Source organism: Pseudophryne corroboree, chromosome 2 (assembly GCF_028390025.1).
Source record: "Pseudophryne corroboree isolate aPseCor3 chromosome 2, aPseCor3.hap2, whole genome shotgun sequence".
Classification (NCBI taxonomy): domain Eukaryota; kingdom Metazoa; phylum Chordata; class Amphibia; order Anura; family Myobatrachidae; genus Pseudophryne; species Pseudophryne corroboree.
In genome coordinates, this window is record NC_086445.1 from 584463802 (window position 1) to 584487164 (window position 23363).

Here is a 23363-nt window from a genome sequence, read left to right on the forward strand (position 1 = left end):
AATGGGACACACTGGGTGGGGGACTGTAAGAAATTCGAAAGTGTGTTTATCAATCCACTTGGATTGGAGACTGTATAGTAGTAGGCGGTCTACTTGGCTTTTGAATTTGGGAATAGGGTTGGTCGCACAGCATAAGTGGGTGGAGGTATCGGATAGTTGTCTGCAAATCTCTTGGTGATAGTCCCCCCACTCTTGCACAACGATCGCTCCCCCCTTATCTACTGGTCTGATGACGATGGAGGTATCATCTCTGAGTGTTCTAAGTGCCTGCCTTTCGTTCTTGGATAAGTTATCATAGGACTTCCAGGAGAAATACTATATTGTACTATGAGTCTGACCACTTGATTGGATCAGACTTTGATTTGGCACCCCAGCCGTTATCTGTGTCGGGTGAAAGTGTGGGACTTTCCTTGCATATATATATATATATATATATATATATATATATATAAAATATCCATGTGGCAGCAATCCCAATAAATATACAATGTTACAGGTGCCCTCCTAGGTACCTTTAGCGGCAGGTCCAATACATGGAACGATGGAGGTGGCACTTGGTATAAATAATCAGCAAAACGCAGTTAAGTGCAACAATGTTTTGGAGTTTTTTATTCACTCCGTCCTCAGGTTAAACAATGGGGGTAATTCCAAGTTGATCGCAGCAGGACATTTTTTAGCAGTTGGGCAAAACCATGTGCAGTGCAGGGGAGGCAGATATAACATGTGCAGAGAGAGATAGATTTGGGTGTGGTGATTTCAATCTGCAATCTAAATTGCAGTGTAAAAATAAAGCAGCCAGTATTTACCCTGCACAGAAACAAAATAACCCACCCAAATCTAACTCTCTCTGCAAATGTTATATCTGCCCCCCCTGCAGTGCACATGGTTTTGCCCAACTACTAAAAAATTTCCTGCTGCGATCAACTTGGAATTACCCCCAATGAACACATACCTTTTTATCCTCTGTACACCATGTGCTGATTCGGCATGGGTCCGGTGCGGCGATGCCCAATGATGACGTCAGCACACCGTGCCACATCACCGGAGCCACAAACAAAACACAACACATATGACAGAACATTGTACCAAAATCATGCAGCCTATACCAAAAAGGTAAAACCAGTATCATAAAAAATACTGCATCACCATGAGCTATCACATGTGCCCCCATAATGCAGAAACAAACTACATATAAAACCAAATAATAAAAACATGAAGACAGGGCCGTCATCTCTAGTAGCCTTAGCAGCTCAATTAATGCAATATACTGAGAATGTTATTTTTCACAAACAAAGATAATATCTAATGCAGATATAAAACATCGACCACCCTAACAATATACATCAGAACAAACCTGAAACTCATAGAAAGCAGTGGAGTCCAAGACACTCATTAAGTCCATATGGTGCCATGGTACGCAATTCATGTATCCATCTCGATTCCCTACGCGTAAATGCACCAGTTCATGGTCAATTATAATATATTTCAAACAAAACACATTGTGACCAGCCTGTAAGAAATGTTGTGCGACCGGCTGATCACTACACCCAGTCGCCAAGGCATTTCTAATAGAGAGCTTATGGTTAGAAATACGCTCACTAGTGTACGGTCGGTTTTGCCAACGTAGTTGAGCCCACATGGGCACGTAATCAGGTATACAATGAATTTAGTTGTACATGTCACCCTGTGTTGAATGATATATTTCTGTCCACTGTAAGGGTTACAGAAATATTGGCCTACTGTTAATGCTCTACAGGTCGTGCAATTTAAGCATCTATAGCAGCCCTTTTTAAGAGATAAAAAAAGTATTTTGTTCACTCTGTAGTGTATCCAGACCGGTAATATCAGTTTGCACCACCCAGTCTCTAACATTTTTTCCTCTAGTATATCTGACATGATAGTAGTGTCACCCAAACTTAAATCTTTATCTGTACTAACAATGGGCCACAATTTTTTGGCCACATGTGAAATGTCTTTACTATGGCAATTAAAATGATTAGCCCAGGGCATACGTTTAGCTCTATTGCTTTTAGATTTAGAAGACAATAAGTCATTCCTATTCTGCTTCAAAGCCTTTGTTTTTGCCTGTAAGAGCCTCTCTAATTCATATCCACGCTGCCTAAATTTTAAATCATATCATCAATCTGGGTGCTAGCCGTATTGGCATCACTACAGATTCGCACTGCTCGTAAAAACTGCGAGTATGGTAACCCAAGTTTTAGGGGCTTAGGATGGAAGCTGTCAGAATGAAGTAACGTATTTCTATCAGTTGGTTTATGATATACCTCGGGCACCAAACGACCATCCACAATCTTAACCAATAGATCCAAATAATTGACACTTTCGGTACTAATACTGTATGTAAATTTTACAGGATGTTCGGTGTTATTATTATGTGTTCAATACACTCAATTAATTTATCCTGTGTACCAGAGCAGAATATAAATGGGTCATCTATGTACTTAACAAAAAACAAAATTGACTCTTCAAATGCCCGTTGATCAAAGAAAATGTCCTGCTCCGCTGCAAACATGTACCTATTTGCATACGATGGGGCCACATTGGACCCCATAGAACACCCGGATGTTTGCAAGTAAAACTTGCTATCAAAAAGAAAATAATTATAAGTCAATACCATTTCCAGCAGATCAGGGGAAAAAACCTATATCAGGGGCCAGTATATAAAGGATTATTGGAGATTCATTTGCGGACAGCTGCCGGTCCTTGCTCATTGGGGATTACAGTATAGAGGCTGGATATATCAACGCTACACATGACACTCTCCACAGGTATCTCACCCAGCGTACACAATATATTTAAGAAAGCTGCAGTATCCAAAAGGTATCGCTCATGTTTTACAATACACATCTGTAATATTGCACCCAAATATGTTGATACTCAAACAAACATATTTCCAAACTCTCATCTCTGCTCAAGCCTCTAACCCCAAATGACTTTCTAATACATTTAAATCCCTTCTGAACCCTCCCTCATCCAAGCCACCAGCCACTATCAAGGCGCAAGATCTTGCTTCCTACTTCAAAGACAAGATTGATGAGATCCGAGATGAAATGGTGTTCTCTTCCTCAGCCAGTGACCTTCTCAATTCTCTACCTGAAACCTCTGGCACTCTCTCCTCATTTGATCCCACAAGTGTAGATGAAGTGTCAACACTCTTCTCAGCCTGCTACTCTACTACCTCTCCTCTTGAGCCTATACGCTCACAAGTAAGTCAATCTCTGTCTCCTGTGCTCATCCCAACCTTAACTAACATCTGTAATCTCTCTCTCTCTACTGGTATCTTTCCTTCACTGTTCAAGCATGCACTGATTACTCCCATTCTGAAAAAATAAAATTCTGACACTCTCACAAACTACCGTCCCATCTCTCAGCTGCCATGACTCTCCAAGCTACTTGAGAGACTTGCCTACACTTGCCTCACACACTTTCTTAAAACACACAATTTATTTGACCCACTTCAGTCAGGCTTTTCGATCCCAGCACTTCACAGAGACAGCACTGACTAAAGTAGTGAATGATCCGATCACTGCAAAGTCCAACGGCCACTACTCACTTCTTATTCTCCTAGATCTCTCTGCTGCTTTTAACACTGTTGACCCTTTTCTTTTCATACAAACACTACAATCCCTAGGTTTTAAAGACATAGTCCTCTCTTGGTTCCTATCCCACCTATCTAATCGCTCCTTCAGTGTTCGCTTCTCTGAATCCACCTCCTCTTCGCTACCTCTTTCAGTTGGAGTACCACAAGAGACTTGCCGAGCCGGTCTTAGGTCCTCTGCTTTTCTCAATCTATACTTCATCTCTTGGTAAACTAATCAGCTCTTTTGGATTTCAGTATCATCTGTATGCAGATGATACTCAAATCTACCTATCCTCCCCAGATTTGTCACCATCTGTATTGGTCAGGGTCACTGAATGCCTTTCTGCTGTTTCAGCTCGGATGTCATCTCGCCACCTCAAACTTAATATTTCCAAAACAGAGCTACTTATATTTCCACCGGCCAATAGCAGTTACCAACCTGATATCTCTATTACTGTTGAAAACTCAACAATCAATCCTAACCCACAAACTCGCTGTCTAGGTGTCATACTTGACTCAGAACTGTCCTTTGCTCCCCACATTCAATCTGTCTCAAGATCATGTTACATCCATCTAAAAACCATATACAAAATACGACCATACCTTACATGAGACACTGCAAAAAAATAATCCATGCTCTCATTATCTCCGCATTGATTATTGCAATAGTCTTCTTACTGGTCTTACCAAAAAGAGACTCTCACCACTACAATCCATTCTGAATGCAGCTGCAAGGCTAATCTTCCTTGCTAGACATTTATCGTCTGCAGATCCACTCTGTCAGTCCCTCCATTGGTTAACTGTATTCTACCGTATTCAATATAAAATACTTTTACTCACACATAAGGCCATTAACCATACTACACCAATGTGTAGTATGGTTAATGGCCTTCGCTCATCTCAAAATATCGCCCAACCCGACCTCTACGATCTTCACAAGATCTACATCTCTCATCCACACTCATTACTTGCTCCCATGCATGATTGCAGGACTTCCTTCGGGCTGCACCCACTCTATGGAATGCCCTGCCACGCACAATAAGACTCGCCCCTAGTCTCCAAACTTTCCCTGAAAACTCACCTCTTCAGGCAAGCATATCACATTCCAGAACCACTAACTCAACCATCATAAGCTTTCCTATCCGATTATATCCCCACTGTACAGTCCGCACATATCCTCCACATATTTTCTCTTTCTTCACTTTGCCTTCTTTCTGACCAGGGTTCATCATTGCTGTGGTGTGATATCATGCAACCCACCTAGAACCTTTGCAATCCGGTGGACAAATATGCAATAGATAATGCCTTTCCTTGTGTATCAACGCCTATTTCCCTAGAGATTGTAAGCTTGCAAGCAGGGCCTTCCTACCTCTGACTGTTTGTTTATTACCCAGTTTTGCTGTATCATTGTTTCCAATTGTAAAGCGCAACGGAATTTGCTGCGCTATATACGAAACTGTTAATAAATAAGTAATATATCTCGTGCCACTATAATGAGACGCCCCGGAAGGCGCTCCATTGACTTATGAATCTACGGCAGAGAGTATAGAACCGGTACCTCCGGATGTTCAGTAAATAAGGCATTCATGAGTAAACTAGAAATAATACCAGTATCAACAGCTGCTTGTAATTTAGTTTTCAGCACTCTAGAAAATGTCTGGGTAGGATCTCTATGTAATGGTCTATACACAGAGCCATCACTCAATTGACGTAATAGCTCTGCCCTATAGTCCTCTAAATTTTGAACCACGATACCCCCGCCTTTATCGGCGGAGCGTTTCGTGATATCAGTATACCCAGATAAATCCCTAAGTGCAGAGAACTCTGTTTTACTTAAATTATTACTAGCATTGACACTTGGATTAGACAATACTTCACATCACAAGTTTTAATTGTCGCACTGTTGGATACAGGGTCAAAACGACTACGATTCTGTAACCTTAACAAATGCTCAGGAATAATCTCAGTATTAGGAGATTGAGGAATAGGCTTAGACTTAGTCCCGTTAATATGTTCATGCAGTTTTAACTGACGATTCCATTTATATTTTTTAATCTCCCTTTGCATAGTAGAAAAACGCACTGTAGGCACAAATGATAAGCCTTTACTCAGAACATTAGTCTCAGCCTGTGTCAATGTATGTGAAGAGAGGTTAAATATTAATTCCTCCGCGCCAGTGGTGGTCTGCCTGCATTCCCTCCCACTGCGTTCTTTGCCACTGGCCCCCTCTCCGCGTCCACCTCCTCCTCCGCCTCTGCGGGTACAGACTCCTAAAGGGAATTGGTAGTGGGAAGTCAATTCTCAGGTTCCCATCTGAATCAGTCGTATTATTCCTATCACCTGAAGAATCAGACTGCCACATCTGTTTATAATTGCGTTGGCGGTTATCGTCATTGATGCTCATTACGGGCACCACTTGCCCACATATAAACCTGATTTTGTTCATAATCAGCATTGACTTTTGCTAATTTTTGTCGTTTAAATTGTATTACTTCCCGTCTATAGGTAGTAATCTGGCCATTGAGTTTCTCCAGCCAATTTATTTTGCTATCATTCAAAATAATAGATTTAGATTTTGCTTCAAAAGTGGCAATCTTTTCCCTAGACACCTCCAACTCACGTGCCGATTCTTCAATGACTAACAAATGAAGATCAAAGCTACATTTATTTAACACCGCAATCCAACGCTTGCAGAAAGTGGTGTTGTAGCATCCGATGGTAGGAGAATTACGGATCCGGAATCCACGAGGGATTAGTTTTTCTTTATACAGGTTGAGTATCCCTTATCCAAAATGCTTGGGACCAGAGGTATTTTGGATATGGGATTTTTCCGTATTTTGGAATAATTGCATACCATAATGAGATATCATGGCAATGGGACCTAAATCTAAGTACAGAATGCATTTATGTTTTATATGCACCTTATACACACAGCCTGAAGGTAATTTTAGCCAATATTTTTTATAACTTTGTGCATTAAACAAAGTGTGTCTACATTCACACAATTCATTTATGTTTCATATACACCTTTGTCAAAGTCAGAAAAATATCACTATGCACACTGCCATATTTGCACCTCATACATGTCCGTGCTGCGCATGCGGGCGCTCTCCCGTGCGTGCGCATACCCGCTGTTACGTGCACCCGCAGGCGCACTGTATGCGCATTTACGGTAGAGTTTCTGTGTGCCCAGCGTGCGACTCAATCGTTACATAATTCAACCATATAATGTATTTTATAAGTTAATATTCCCCTGAGTCCAACAGGTATCAGTGGGTCTCAAATGGCTCTTTGACCTTAGAGATCCCCCAAACAATAGTTTGCATGTTGTGAGGGCTTCACATCTTCATATGCATAGCTAAAGCACAGGAATAGTAATTGAAGATTAATTGTATTCCGAATCAGTATCTTTCCCGCAGACAGAGTACAATAGCCTTTAATTACACTGAGCTTTGAGACTCAATGAGGAGGGCCAACACCTGTGTTTACGAAATGGGGCTGGATTTGTATACAGAAGAATGATTGCTGAGATGTCATTGTCTCAACTGAGAGTGGACAGTGGGACAGTATTCGCCAAACAATAGCTTCCCACAAGACAGGAATGTGTCGGTCATCACCCATTGTTTTGCATAACCAAGGCCACTGATGCAGCTGGCTCACATGCTGTGAGGGACACACACACACACATCTTGTTGTTGACACACCCCCACAGCTGGAATGAGGGTATTATATACCCACTGGAGATCACAGGGCTCACTCACTCACTCACACAGCTACCTGACACACAGCAAGCATGGCTGGATCATCACCAGGCTCCTTACGAAAGGCTAAGTATCATAATTTCAATATCTCATGGCTGATTGGCATAGATTAGTTAGTTTGGAGATACAAATGGCTTAAGGTTAACGAGGTTTGGGCAGTTGTGTGATTGTTGGGTGTTTCTGTTGATACTCTGTGAAGTCTGTGATGAATTGGAACAGTAGACAATCTGTAGCATAGCATTTGTGGTATTTGTTTGCCTGTGGTGATTTAAAATAGATTGTACTGGTTAGTTATAATATATCTTGTTAATCATAAATACCACCATGCAGTTACGTTTGAACATGTGCTGGTAGCAATGGCAGGCTGAGATGTGTGGTTACATTGTGATCTGGTCTTGTGATGAATATGCTCTGGTTATTGAGATACTGAAGTTGTTTGGAATGTGAAAGTGAATAAGATGGTTCTAGGAAGTTGGATTGAAATTGTGAAAGGTGATTTAGATGGTTTGGAATTGTAAAATCAGAACATATGCATTGTTTTGAGGCTTGGACATTTTGGAATAAAATGGAGTCTTGTGTTTTCTGCTATGTGATTGTGGTGTAGTAGAGAGTGCCATGTGTTTGGACCTGCAAATCTAAAATGGCTGCTGCCGGGTATTTTCCCCTCCCCCTTTCAGCCATGTGGTGTAGTCTTTGGAATCAAGTGGAGTTTTCCCAAAATGGAGTTTAGCTTCTGCCCCATGCGGCATTGTAGGGACAATTGTGTTGCTAGGTGTTGTGTATATAGGGACAGGCAGCATGGGTAAGCTCAAGTACTTTCTAAACAAAGATTCTCAGCATTGACTGACTGCGCAGCGATTGTTCCTCACATGTGTAAGCTTTCTCTGCAATCATATTTGTCTTCTTGTTATTGTGAGCCATTTCTTTCTCTCTCTCTCTTCTCCTCTTCCCCTCTTATTTTCCCTTAAACGTAATTGTATTGTATTGTATTTCCCGTGTAGTTATCTGGTTAGGTAGTCTATGTTATATTGTAGTGTATGACTTGTATTGTGTTAAATTCTTTTGCAAGTATATTATTCATAATATATATTTAGGCGTTGGACCCTGAGCACGGTATCTGTGTATTTCTTATAGTATTAAGTAATCTCAGAGCGTCAGTGACGCTCGAACAGCTTTAAAGGTAATAAGGTTATACTGTGTTGCATCTACACTCTCCCACTACACAGAGGTTTACAGTATAAGTACATTCCTTAAGGTATAGTTAAGGGAGTACCCTTGCGGTACTTTTTACGCCAATTGCGTACTGTGTTCTTTAACCTTTAACGTGTTTTTAATAGGACAAATATTATAGACATTGTCAATTGGGGGACTCGTCCTCCGGGATTCACATATCTGCACTAGGTAACTTCAGCAGACATTATCAGGTCAGCAAAGGGCGGAGAAGGTAGAAAGTAGCATCCCTCGTTAAACCGTTTGGAGGTCGGGGATACTGCAGTGCTGACCAGTTAAGCGTCTGCTTCGCTTAGTAAAGGGTGCTGAAGGAATCCGGGAACCGGAGGTAAGAACAACACACGCAGATTGGATGGTTTATCTGTTTAAGTAGGTTTAAAAGTACATTTAAAAGTTGCTGCATAGCCTTGATATAGTTAAAAAAAAAAAAAAAAAAAACTCAGGCCTAGAATAACTTTAGGAGTTTGAATGATGACTTTCTTTGTGACTAGAGGCCGCATGGTCTGTCCCCCATTTTGTGTGACCCTCATGGAGGTGGAAGGGGGAGGAGCAGCGGCCATTTTGGGATGGTCAAAAAAAAAATTTTTTTTCCCTAAAATGGCTGATTTTCAAGAAATAATCAGCCATCCACTGTCAAAAAGAAATCATAATTTAATGAGTTTTTTTTTCAATGCATTTGTTTAGTCCATATCATAGTCAATCATAAGTAGTTCAGATACAGTTTAATAACAGTTAATAATAAATTAAATATTTGATTTAAGAACGATACACAGATAAAACAAAGTTGTTGTTTTTTTTCTTTTGGTTTCCTTACCACCTTACTCTGCTTGGTGCAGGATGGCCATTGAAATGCAGATGAACCTGTGTGACTGGTTAGGTTCCCTAGCAGTGTTGAAATAAATCGCCTTTTACAGAGTTACTGTAGTTAAAAAGCAATTCATATGCAAATTAGAAGCACTGAATAAGGTCTAAATGTCTATATGTCTGTGCTTACATCAATGTATGTTATTAGATTAAATTTAGAATTGCATTTTCATCTGTGTACTTTCACATATCTCACCTTCCTGTTTGCCATTTGCATTGATAAACGTGCTAAAAGAGATTTGCCGCTATTTCAGAGTTTAAGAGTAAAGGTAACATAGTTAAAGTATAGACAAACACACAGTTTTTGCCTGGGAGATAAGGCGAAGTCAGTGTGGTGTGCGGTAGATGATCAAGGATCATCTACATTGATAAACATATAAATTGTGTTACGGTGGATCTTTATTTTGCGTACACGTGTCTCTAACAAAAACTGAGATTTGTGCACGCAAACCAAAGGCCGACGCACGCAGCGTAAATTACGCAACGGAGCGTCCGGGTACGCCCACGTAACTCAAAACACAAGTTTTTCTCCTCTCCTCTCAACGCGATAAGTAGCGCCACGCGGTAAATAACGCCAGGCGATAAATCGCACAAATCTAGTTTAACATTCCAAATTTAAATTAACAGATCCTTCTCCTAATTGGTAACACATCTGGTCTAAAGAAAAATTTCTGCGCAGAAATAGAAATAGAAACAAAAGTGTATATGCGGTGAGTGAGTGTTTGTTTTTACAATTTTTAAGGTTGAACCACAAGAAAAGTCGAGTACTCGTGAGGTACATGCGTGTAAGTGACGTACATGGTGGCTAGGGAGGCATCCCTGGTTAAATATACAATTTGAGCATTAGAGTGTAGCAGACCAGGAGGTCATACTGTAACAGACCAGGAGGTCATAACAGACCAGCAGGTTCAGGTACAGCAGACAAGGAAGTCCGCTATACAGTCCACAGGCACAACACCAAGAAAGGGTTGGTGCAACACCCATATAGGCCATATAAGCTCTGGCTGAAGGAATTCGCAGCCGAAATTTTCGATTCCGTTGGTCGCTCAGTACATAAGATTAGTTGCTTGTGCACTAAACGATTGTACTGCACGTAATTGTGTACATTAGTTAGTAATCTGACCTAGTACCATTAGAGTAAAGGGGTCACAAACGCTATTTGTACATTCTAACGTGATTTGTGTAAAAAAAAATTTATTTTAAGGGAAGTTCGCTGCTCACTCAGGAACTATCCAGCAACCAATAGTTACTGGAAAGAGTAAGTGTTCTTCGGATCACCCTCACAGCTTCCAGTAAATAGAGGTTCAGGTCGCAGGGGCCCTAGGTCGAGTACGCCAGCACCATATCGGTGTGATCAGGTCGTATTGGTCGGCGTGGGCGAGTGAGTGGGGTACTCGGTAAACCGCCACCGTCAGCCTATTTTGGACATTTGGTTTGCGTAAGGGTTGGCTGGATAAAGCAACACTTTCGAACTATGTGTTATGCACACCAGTGCCTGCAGGAAAGTACTGGTGTCAGAACTGTTATGCAAAACAAATGGACTCACAGACAAACTGGGGAATATGACATAACGTACACAGAAGGTGATAGGGTAACAAAATACACACAAAGTGAACAGAGAAGCCCAGAGGCTAAGGAACTGGGTATCTCCCTTGTATTAGAACTGCTCAGATGGAAATAGCAAGATGTTGTGTTTTAATACGTAGAGAACCCGAAATGCTGTTGCTAAGGGCAACAGCAAAACCCTAAAGGGTTACCAACGGGTGTGGCAGTAAACTCCTTGGTCAGAGATGGAATGATAGACACAAGGAGAGACTCCACAATCCTGATTCTCACTTGCAGTGCACAGGTTTTAGCTTACTGCCACTAAACTGACCCCTGACACCTAGCACAGTGAGACAGGATTAGACAGGCAAGTCTTAGAATACAGCCGCAAACTTGCTAAGTTCACAGAGTAGTAACAGAACCCCAGCAAGCTAAACGACTGACTCCAGTCTTACTGCTAGGTCTGGATTGGCAGAGTGTAATACCAAATCCCCAGGCCTATTTGCAGTAAGCAACAAACAAATACAAAGCTACACAGTACTGGCTAACTTTCATGAACTGACTAACCAACAAAGATTCAGCAGCATCTGCTTACCCTGAAAAGAGGCCTTATAAAGCAGGTGCTGTCCACGCCCCACTCAGACCTCACAGACTGTGAGCACAAAAACCAGCACCGGATCCCCTGCCGTGCACAGAGCCTATAACCACTGCACAGCAAAAGACCCGAACCGGAGTATCAGCTGCGCTCAGGTTACTCCACTAGCACTTGTCTCCCGGTTGCCATGACGACGTGGCAGCACAGGGCAGGAGACCCTAACACTATGGGGGCCACTTGTTCAGGTAGGGGGCGATCAACCTCGGTTCGGGTTGATTCAGTGAACCGACCAATTGGGTCGGCAAGGTATGTAATGTGTGAGAAATACGGAAGTCACACAGAAAGTTTATGTGATGAATGGGAGAGAATGACTAGACATGACGGGGAGAAATTCCCAAGAGTAGGTAGCTTCAGCCTAGAAGTGTTAACGAATTTAAGGAGAAGGATAGGTCTCATTAAATCAGCAAAGAGACGAATCAAGCATTATGATCAGTTGCAGTTATGGCAACAGGAAGGTGAATTACAAAGAGATTTAATTGACTTACCTAACTTTCATCTTGAGAGGAGAGACATGGCAATGGAGAGGATTATGGTTGCAGAGAAATGGCACAATGTTGTACGATAAAAATGCACTTAGTAACTGTATTAAGAATGAAAGTGTTAAATGTAATAATGTTTATGAAAATGAAAGTGTAAAAATTACAAATGTTAACCTGTGCAAGTCGCACCCCATGTTAAACTTCCCTCAGGATTACCAACAAGAAAGTGAGCCCAGAACGATGTCGGCACCTCTTCCAGAAGCCATCCTACAAGACATCCAGGTGGACGCGACCAAATTGGTAAAGGCAATAATCAAACCCCCTAACGGAGGGTCAGGTGAGGTCGTGTCCACAGGTACGTACAATGTTTTATATCACGCACAAACAAATGTACCCCATATTGTAAGACCAAAACAAGGTGATGTAATTGAGTTTAGTCCTGTCAGGGTGATCACAGTCCCCAATGGGAAGACTGACGATCAGGGAACCATTCCCGTCAAGGACAGTGCAATGCGCCATCCCTGGTCCCGGACAGAATTGAGATCAATCATGTCTGATTACCCAGATCCTAGGAAAGATCTAAGTGTATGATCAAAGATTCACAGAAGGTATATGAACCCCCTAGACAACGACATAATCATGGTATCCAAGGAATCAGGTAGGTACAGGGAAAGCGGTTAATGGCACTGAACATCCAAGCGTTTGAGGAGGCATCAAATCAACCAAAACCCCAGGCCATTGGCACATGGAGGAACTTAAGGATTTGTGATCTGTGCAAAAGAGAAGGGCATTATGCCAGTAACTGCAACAGCCCACATAAAATCAGACCCCCTAGACATGAAAATGAGCAAAAGTTAGGACACACCAAATTATAATCAGGGATCATATAGGAAGAATTTTGGGCCACACCCATAATATATAGTCAGGAAAGGTGATCATTAGAACTGATGGTAAGCCTGAGGTAACGGTTAATAAATTGGGAGGTCATTCCCTGAAGACACAGGAATGACCAGGTGAAACATTGTAAATGTATCTGTGAAATGTTTTTTCTCTCTCTCTCTCTCTCTCTATCTCCCCATCTCTGACTCAAGGACTCAAACATTGCATATCCGCTTGGTCTTTGCAGAAGTCTACCAAACCCCAGCATGACCTATCCGCATCAATGTATCCTGGCCAGATACAGAAAGTGGAGTATGGTGCTGGGGGGAGGGACGGCGCAAAGAAACCATTGGACATGTAGAGATGACAGCCTGACGATCTGACAATGTTTTAAAATGTTTGAAAAATGTTTTTTTTTTCTCTTTTCCTATTGATGGCTATTGTTGATTTAAGTAATATACACATGCATATAAATTGTTCTCTCTCTTTTGTTTTTTTTGCTGTTGTTGTTTTCTCTCTCTTCTCACTCATGTTTTCATGTTTTAAAGATGGTTTGTCACACATCAGTTAGACAAATGGTAATGCAAGATTTTTGCTCCTTACAGAGAGATCGCTGATTTGAAAGAATATTGCATCACCGGAATGTTCGTTTAGAAGACTGAGAGACAGCACCTTTTGAGATGACGACAGAACAAGAAGAACAACAAGACTAGAGAACTAATCATCGTAACAAGTTTCTCTCCCCCTCAAACTGATTTTCTGTACCCCATTACAAATTTCTTCTTTTCTCCTCCTGTAAGACGGACTTGCCCCAAGAGACTGTGATATGGATTTTCCTGTTGACCATGATGTTGACCAGAGCAGTCTGTTTCGGTGAGAGTATCAGTGAGGTCGTGAAAGGATCCAGAAAGGTCCTGATGATAAAGATGGAGGTGTAAATTTCCAATAGCAACCCAATCACCAAGCAAAGGCGAGTACCGGAAACGATCTAGCAGCCATGTTATTTGTAAACATTTTTCTTTTAAGGATTATTAGCTGAAGAAAACTGTATCTGTAGGCTCTGTAACAACGTAGTTGAGGATGGGTGCATTAAGAAATGCCAATCCAGTTTTAATATCCATACGGACCGGCATCCATGGAGTGACTATCACTCCTTAGTGGGTAATGTGTTAAATAAAACAGATTGTTGGGTATGCTCTCAAGCACCTCAAGGTCATAGCAAATCAGGGCTAGTACCATTTCCTTTAACGGTAGGGGAGGTACTTGAGCTAAAGGGTGGGAGGCCGGTGGACAGGAGGTTTAATATCTCCAGCCCTCCTAGTTTGAAGCTCCACCAATACCATGTGGATAGGTCCCTATTAGGTTTTAACATCTCCAATCCCCGAAAGCCGGGAAATTGGTAAGTGTCATGGAGTAACCAAACCATGACCTTTTCGCATAGAGCAGATAGAAAGCCTACAGATACAGAGCTTATACGCCACATAGCCAGTAGAGAAAAATCTTTCCGATATAGGTATACCTTAGGAAATAGGATTACGAGAGTTGGAGAGGTATCACTAGGATACTGTGCACATATCGTACAAACTGATACGTGTACTAAGCAGATGGGAGAATTAGGATTAGGAGATTTCACATGGAAGATGTGTAACATGGTTATGTCCTACTCCGTCCCATATGTTCTCCCCGATGATGCATATTTCATATGCGGGAGGAAGGCGTATAAGTGGCTTGCCCCAAACTCTGAAGGATTGTGTTATATTGGAAAAGTACTACCTGAGGTAATGAGTCTTAGGAGTGAGGAAACTGTAATCCCAATGGACTTGATTTATGACCCAACGGTAGAAACAATGATGTAATGAAAATGCGATTATACGGTCCGTTTCTTTCACCTGTTTTTCCGTTTTCCTCCAAGGTAAAAAGACCCACTTGGACGAGGAATTTGATGAGCCGATATACAGACAACAGATGGATTAAAGAAGAAGTTCTGACAACCTTATACACAGATTTTTGATGAACTATGCCATGGATCCCCAGTTTCCCTAGAAATTTTAAAATTACGCTAGCCCAACACTTTTGTAAATCTATGGACATTGACAGCTTTTGCTCGCACCTAATGGGCAAAAGCACAAAGAAGACTGCATTCAACAGACACCGAACAAGACCTCAATCGACAAATGTACATTAACCTGACATAGAATACCACTGCATTTACCATAAGTGTTCTTTATCTTCATTTCTACAACCCTCAGGTAATGACACACATAGTCGATAGGGAATACAGGCACAGATATCAGCAATCACATATCTCCCCCATTCATGTGTCATCAACTAAAATGTGCTCCCCCATTTTGTTGCAACCACAGCCGAAAAGAGCTCGGTAGAGTTTGACAGCCCATCCACAGACCCTTAATACGGGATAAGAAGGAATTCAAATGTATACTTCGCAATACCTCGAAGCTTGATTTAAAACACGTACGGCACGATGATACATGACCCCCCCAAACATGGATTCATACACACATGCTTTTGCTATCTCACTAGGTCATACCCTTTTCACACCTTCTCTTTCTCCTCCCCAACCCAACCATGGAAATGTATTTACACTTGACATATATTTTTCTCCTTTTGAAATGTTTTAGGAAGTGGCAGTTATTGTTGACTGCCAAAGAGTGGACTGTCAAAGTCAGAAAAATATCACTATGCACACTGCCATATTTGCACCTCATACATGTCCGCGCTGCGCATGCGGGCGCTCTCCCGTGCGTGCGCATACCCGCTGTTACGTGCACCCGCAGGCGCACTGTATGCGCATTTACGGTAGAGTTTCTGTGTGCCCAGCGTGCGACTCAATCGTTACATAATTCAACCATATAATGTATTTTATAAGTTAATATTCCCCTGAGTCCAACAGGTATCAGTGGGTCTCAAATGGCTCTTTGACCTTAGAGATCCCCCAAACAATAGTTTGCATGTTGTGAGGGCTTCACATCTTCATATGCATAGCTAAAGCACAGGAATAGTAATTGAAGATTAATTGTATTCCGAATCAGTATCTTTCCCGCAGACAGAGTACAATAGCCTTTAATTACACTGAGCTTTGAGACTCAATGAGGAGGGCCAACACCTGTGTTTACGAAATGGGGCTGGATTTGTATACAGAAGAATGATTGCTGAGATGTCATTGTCTCAACTGAGAGTGGACAGTGGGACAGTATTCGCCAAACAATAGCTTCCCACAAGACAGGAATGTGTCGGTCATCACCCATTGTTTTGCATAACCAAGGCCACTGATGCAGCTGGCTCACATGCTGTGAGGGACACACACACACATCTTGTTGTTGACACACCCCCACAGCTGGAATGAGGGTATTATATACCCACTGGAGATCACAGGGCTCACTCACTCACTCACACAGCTACCTGACACACAGCAAGCATGGCTGGATCATCACCAGGCTCCTTACGAAAGGCTAAGTATCATAATTTCAATATCTCATGGCTGATTGGCATAGATTAGTTAGTTTGGAGATACAAATGGCTTAAGGTTAACGAGGTTTGGGCAGTTGTGTGATTGTTGGGTGTTTCTGTTGATACTCTGTGAAGTCTGTGATGAATTGGAACAGTAGACTATCTGTAGCATAGCATTTGTGGTATTTGTTTGCCTGTGGTGATTTAAAATAGATTGTACTGGTTAGTTATAATATATCTTGTTAATCATAAATACCACCATGCAGTTACGTTTGAACATGTGCTGGTAGCAATGGCAGGCTGAGATGTGTGGTTACATTGTGATCTGGTCTTGTGATGAATATGCTCTGGTTATTGAGATACTGAAGTTGTTTGGAATGTGAAAGTGAATAAGATGGTTCTAGGAAGTTGGATTGAAATTGTGAAAGGTGATTTAGATGGTTTGGAATTGTAAAATCAGAACATATGCATTGTTTTGAGGCTTGGACATTTTGGAATAAAATGGAGTCTTGTGTTTTCTGCTATGTGATTGTGGTGTAGTAGAGAGTGCCATGTGTTTGGACCTGCAAATCTAAAATGGCTGCTGCCGGGTATTTTCCCCTCCCCCTTTCAGCCATGTGGTGTAGTCTTTGGAATCAAGTGGAGTTTTCCCAAAATGGAGTTTAGCTTCTGCCCCATGCGGCATTGTAGGGACAATTGTGTTGCTAGGTGTTGTGTATATAGGGACAGGCAGCATGGGTAAGCACAAGTACTTTCTAAACAAAGATTCTCAGCATTGACTGACTGCGCAGCGATTGTTCCTCACATGTGTAAGCTTTCTCTGCAATCATATTTGTCTTCTTGTTATTGTGAGCCATTTCTTTCTCTCTCTCTCTTCTCCTCTTCCCCTCTTATTTTCCCTTAAACGTAATTGTATTGTATTGTATTTCCCGTGTAGTTATCTGGTTAGGTAGTCTATGTTATATTGTAGTGTATGACTTGTATTGTGTTAAATTCTTTTGCAAGTATATCATTCATAATATATATTTAGGCGTTGGACCCTGAGCACGGTATCTGTGTATTTCTTATAGTATTAAGTAATCTCAGAGCGTCAGTGACGCTCGAACAGCTTTAAAGGTAATAAGGTTATACTGTGTTGCATCTACACTCTCCCACTACACAGAGGTTTACAGTATAAGTACATTCCTTAAGGTATAGTTAAGGGAGTACCCTTGCGGTACTTTTTACGCCAATTGCGTACTGTGTTCTTTAACCTTTAACGTGTTTTTAATAGGACAAATATTATAGACATTGTCACCTTATATACACAGCCTGAAGGTCATTTAATACAATATTTTTAATAACTGTGTGTGTTAAACAAAGTTTGTGTACATTGAGCCATCAGAAAACAAAAGTTTCACTATCTCAATCTCGCTCAAAAAAGTCCGTATTTTGGAATATTCCGTATTTCGGATATTTGGATATGGGATACTCAACCTGTAATAGTCACTAAGTGTGATTCCATGGTACAAATAGTCCACCTCTTTCTGTTTGAGTCTCAGCCAGTCCCTGTATAATACTTCAATATTACGCATCAGATTCATCATTCAAAGCTTGACCAAAAAGGATAGAATCAGCCTCAGTCTCCGAAAAAGTTAAGACAGTACCCTGGGTTAGCAAAGCCAAATTGACAGTATTCACTGCATCTGCACTTGTTCCATCTTCCAATTCAGACATAATATTCAAGCTGACAAGTCCAATAATACGTAGTGTACAATAATGGAAATTACTAAAAACTGTATTCCCTGCAGAGGAGAGATTCCATATAACTATCCATGTGGCAGCACTCCCAATGAATATACAATGTTACTGGTGCCCTCTTAGGTACCTTTAGCAGCAGGTCCAACATATAGAACGATGGAGGCGGCACTCGGTATATATAATCAGCAAAACGCAGGTAAGTGCAACAACGTTTCAGAGTTGTTTATTCACTCCGTCCTCAGGTTGAACAATGAACAAACAAACATATACCTTTTTATTCTCTGTACACCATGAGCTGATTCGGCGTAGGTCCGGTGCGGCGACACCCAATGATGATGTCAGCACACCGTGCCACATCACAGAGGCAACAGACAAAACACAATACATATGATAGAACAATGTACCAAAATCGTGCAGCCTATGCCAAAAAGCTAAAAACAGTATCATAAAAAATACTGCATCAAGATGAGCTATCACATGTGCCCCCATAATGCAGAAACAAATTATATATATATGTGTGTGGGTGTGTGTGTCAGGGGTGCTGCGATTGGGAGGTGGCGCAGATTTGAGTGCTACAGGATGAGGCATGGGCCCCTTGACATTATATCTGATCTAAGCTGAAGTGGTAAATCAATCAGGATTTCAGAAAAATTGACACAATACAATTATCCCATTGATGAGTACCATGGACAGATTTGAAAACTCAGTAACACTGTCTAATCCTATTATATATGTGACATTATTCCCTCTAGTTTACAACTCACCTTTTTATCTGTACAGTCATTGCTGGTCCTGAATGCAGTAATATAAGGCCCAACACAACCAAATGCCTAACATTAATCCAATCAATCGATTTTAGACATGTCCATAAATGAAGAAGCTGAACACAATTTTTTTGCCTGTGTGTGGTGTCTTATTATTTCTGTACTAAGAGACCCATTTTACTTCCTAGATAAGAACAAAGCTATTCTCGTTTATGCGTGGCCAAACTGAACAGTATTGTGCAGGTTGAGCATATAATAATATTGTACCTACCCTTCCAACCTCCACCAGCTTGGTGATCATCACAATGCTTGAGCAGTGTTCTTGCCAAACCATTCTCCAGAAGTCATAGATCATGTCCTGCTTTGGACCTGTGGTGGACCAATCCTTCAGTCAGTAATAAAGTACTTCTAGAGCTGGTCATTTACACTTTTTACAGAAGCTTTGATGGGGAAACAGCACATTAGTGCAGATAGATCTCTCTCTCTCTCTGTATATGACATTTAGGTGTAGAAATACTTCACTATATTAGTTGGAGGTTCTTAAGCTATGTGTTGGGACCCAAAACATGGACCACCATGTATGTTACATTGGACTATCAAGATTCTCATTTCCAAGTATGTACTATAATATTTATGGGCCTAAAAACACTATTTTCTATGTGTCCCATGTAATGTCCAAATGTGAAAACAATACATATAAACATGGGGCATTTATAGGACAGTTCACTCCTCCCCACCTGCAGCCTGATACCAGTTGCACCTCCAGTTACTATGGCAGTTACACGTTTGTGTATATATAAGAATATATTACAGCACTACACGAAATTGCAGCATATTACAGTTAGTTAAAAATGTACAAAGGAAAAAAAAAAAAACAGTCCCTGTCACCAACAAAATTTACTATGCTGGAAGCACAGATTAAAGGTGTAATATACTATGTGCAGTCCCGATTTTGCAACTGTATTTGTGATATCTTTATGGATCAGAAGTCAGATGATGAGTATGCCACAGTGCTAGAGTGAAATTCCTGTAGTATGGAGCAGTCAGGGGGATAAGCTTAAGGTGTTAGAGAATGCCAAATAACATACACAATCATTAATTTTCATTTTATGAATTACCATGCTTCTAATGTAAAAGACTTAAAAGCAGCACATAATCAGCTAATGCATCTGTACAGCAATTGCGCACTAAGAGCTGGAGGGGGGACCATCCCCTAACCCTACCCCCCACCCCCTGCTATTGGCTGAAACATGATGCTCAGTCATTGCCTCTCCTCTTCTCCCAACATAGTACAGATGTAGTATTAAACGGGTCTATAGGTGGACAGCACTTAGGTTGACACTCATTAGGTCGACCACTATTGGTCGACATGCATTAGGTCGACATGGACAATATGTCGGCATGTTCACTAGGTCGACATGTCAAAGGTCGACATGAAAAGGTCGACATGAGGTTTTCACTTTTTTTGTACTTTTTCATTTTCGTACGATCCACGTGGACTACGATCGGGAATAGTAACCTGTGCTGAGCGCAACGGTAGCGGAGTGAGGCACCTTGCCCCAAGCACGGCAAGCCACGCGAGGGTATACGGTGCACCATTTGGGGTTCCCGGTCACTTTACGAAGAAAACAACATAAAAAATATATTAAAAACTCATGTCGACATTTTTCATGTCAACCTACTCCATGTCGACCAATAGTTGTCGACCTAATGACTGTCGACCCCATGATCCACACCCGCATTAAACTAAGCTCTTCGGGTAGGTGCTTGGAGCAAGAACCCCACCCCCCTCCTCTTCCCCTCACAAACACACAAGTTGTATGGGGTATAGATACTGTACATTAATACAAATTAGATGCATCACAAAGGATTAATAATAAATTATGCAATTTGTATTTCCCAACCATATCCAAATTATGTCGGTTTTAAAAACGCATTAATGGCCCAAACTTTAACACATCTTCCTAAGTACAAGAAGAGTCATATCATATAAGATACAGGTTGAGTATCCCTTATCCAAAATGCTTGGGACCAGAAGTATTTTGGATATCGGATTTTTCCGTATTTTTGAATAATTGCATACCATAATGAGATATCATGGCAATGGGACCCAAGTCTAAGCACAGAATGCAGTTATGTTTTATATACACCTTACACACAGCCTCAAGGTCATTTTAGCCAATATTTTTAATAACTGTGTGCATTAATCAAAGTGTGTGAACATTCACACAATTCATTTATGTTTCATATACACCTTATACACACAGTCTGAAGGTCATTTAATACAATATTTTTTTATAACTTTGTGTATTAAATAAAGTTTGTGTACATTGAGCCATCAGAAAACAAAGGTTTCACTATTTCACTCTCACTCAAAAAATTTGTATTTCGGAATATTTGGATATGGGATACTCAACCTGTAATATAATATTGGACTTTATACATATGAACTAAGAATAGCAACAGAGACACCTACAGATTGATGTGATTGATATTTTTTGATCATTCATGACCATTTTTGGGATTTTTCAAAGAACTGGGATTTGCAGATTAAAATTGGGGGTCCTTTAAGAATCAAGAAAAGACTTTTCATCAACAACAAGCACATTTTCTACAATAAGAACAGTAAAGATGAGTAATAATATCAGAATGATTCTATTTTGTTTTTCTCATTGTGCCAAACTTCATTTGGCTTCAACAGAATTTTTTCACCTTTCTCCAAGTAAATTATAGGGTAAATAAGAATGCTTGATGCACTGCTGTTTTCTAACACCTGCTCACCTTGTGTAGCAATGAAGTGGTTTGATCTGTGATAACCCTACAAAGTAAAAGAGGAAATATGTAAATTTGCTTCCAAGTGGTGTGTTTAGAAGATCCCATCATGCATTTCCACAAGCATTGTGATCCCACAAAGAGGGGAGGGGATGGGGAATAGGATCAGGGAGCACAGACAAATGGTTGGTTTTCATCAATTAATGCTTAAACCACAAACTTTAAAAAGACAAACACATTCTAGAAACATAACTTTGTAAACGAAGTTACAAGATAGTAAGAAATGAAAAACAAAGGGTGAAATGACAAGCACCATTCTGGAGAATGATGTCATCAAGGGAAGGTCCACTTGTAACGAAGAAAATGGTTTGAAAATTGAATAACATTCCAGACTAAAAATAAAAGCTCCGGTGAAAGCATGATACTTGAAACCTACTTAAAAGGACCATGAATTTGAAATCTATACTAGATTACTAACCTTCATATGAACCATGCATTTTTATAAAATAAAGGTGACAAAATATGACATAAAGAGTGAGACAGAAAGAAAAATAGAGGAACACTGGTAAGAAAGAATTGATAAATAGAGGATGTACAGTAGGACATAAGAAAGGAATGAGACAAGGCAAAAGGATAGAGGGACGCTAAAGAGGAAATTAGGATAAGAAGTGCCAAGGCTTTTGGGAAGCAGCTCAGCGTAAAATATACATATTAGAATGTAAGTCCCTGGAAACAGAGTATGTTTATTGGCTTACACCAGAGATCTTATACTCTTTTAGTGCTCGGGCCAGGGCACTGAAGCACCTGGTTATGGGAAGAGGGGAATAGGATCACAAGCTTGATACTCACTTCTCTGTTTATCCGGATCTACCGGTGATCCCACAGACAGAAAGACCGTGAAAAAGGGCCAGAGATGTCAAAGTGGACAGAGAAAATGGGAAACAAGAGATACAGAGGTGTAAATGTAGAGATAAAGAAAGGGAAGATTAGAAAGAGGGCAGTGATAAACATCAAAGTTTGGACATGTAGAGAGGAAGAATTGAAAAGATTCAGGGGAAGAAGAGGGAACCAGAGGTGATGGAACATATCAGTACAATGTGAGACAAGATATGATATGTCATAGACAGGAGAAGGGTGAAGAAACAAAATACAAAGATAGACAAAAGGGCAGCAGAGAAAAGAAAGGATAAAGATGCATTAGCGGAAACAAAAAAAGAGCAGTATAGTAGAACAAGAAGTTAAATGTATCAATCACCACTTTACATCACATTAGATCGATACCAGGGCGGACATGCATCAATAGTTACAGACAGAGGAGACAATTCTGGCTGGAAGGCCTCTGCCTTTTCTGAAACTTACTACATAAGAAAACGGTCTAGGAATATAAGGAACAGGGGGCACCGCGTTCAGGCATGTTTTACGTAATGAGATCCACAATACTTAAATAAGAGGACAAAACATATTTGTAGATAAGCATGTTTATGTCATTTATCAAGTAATGGAGGTGAAACTAAACCCACCTATTCGATCATATTTACCCCTGCCTTCTATATTATACCCCTTTTCCACCTACGAGCACGGGTCGCAGCCGGGAGCCTGACACGG

General features: G+C 40.8%; 1 protein-coding gene across 7 annotated transcripts in view; it reads right to left on the bottom strand.

The window, feature by feature from the left end:
* The window catches only part of PTPRU (protein tyrosine phosphatase receptor type U), a 287012-nt gene that overhangs the window by 75931 nt on the left and 187718 nt on the right, over window positions 1-23363 (bottom strand). For 4 of the 7 annotated variants that reach the window (XM_063954511.1, XM_063954504.1, XM_063954501.1 and 1 more), the window contains 3 exons: window positions 22608-22625; window positions 21768-21804; window positions 19258-19355 (listed from right to left, as the gene is read on the bottom strand). In XM_063954511.1, the coding sequence (XP_063810581.1) occupies window positions 19258-19355; window positions 21768-21804; window positions 22608-22625 (153 nt within the window). The remainder of the gene's footprint in view (window positions 1-19257; window positions 19356-21767; window positions 21805-22607; window positions 22626-23363) is intronic. The other 3 variants (XM_063954513.1, XM_063954510.1, XM_063954509.1) reach the window with 1 other exon arrangement.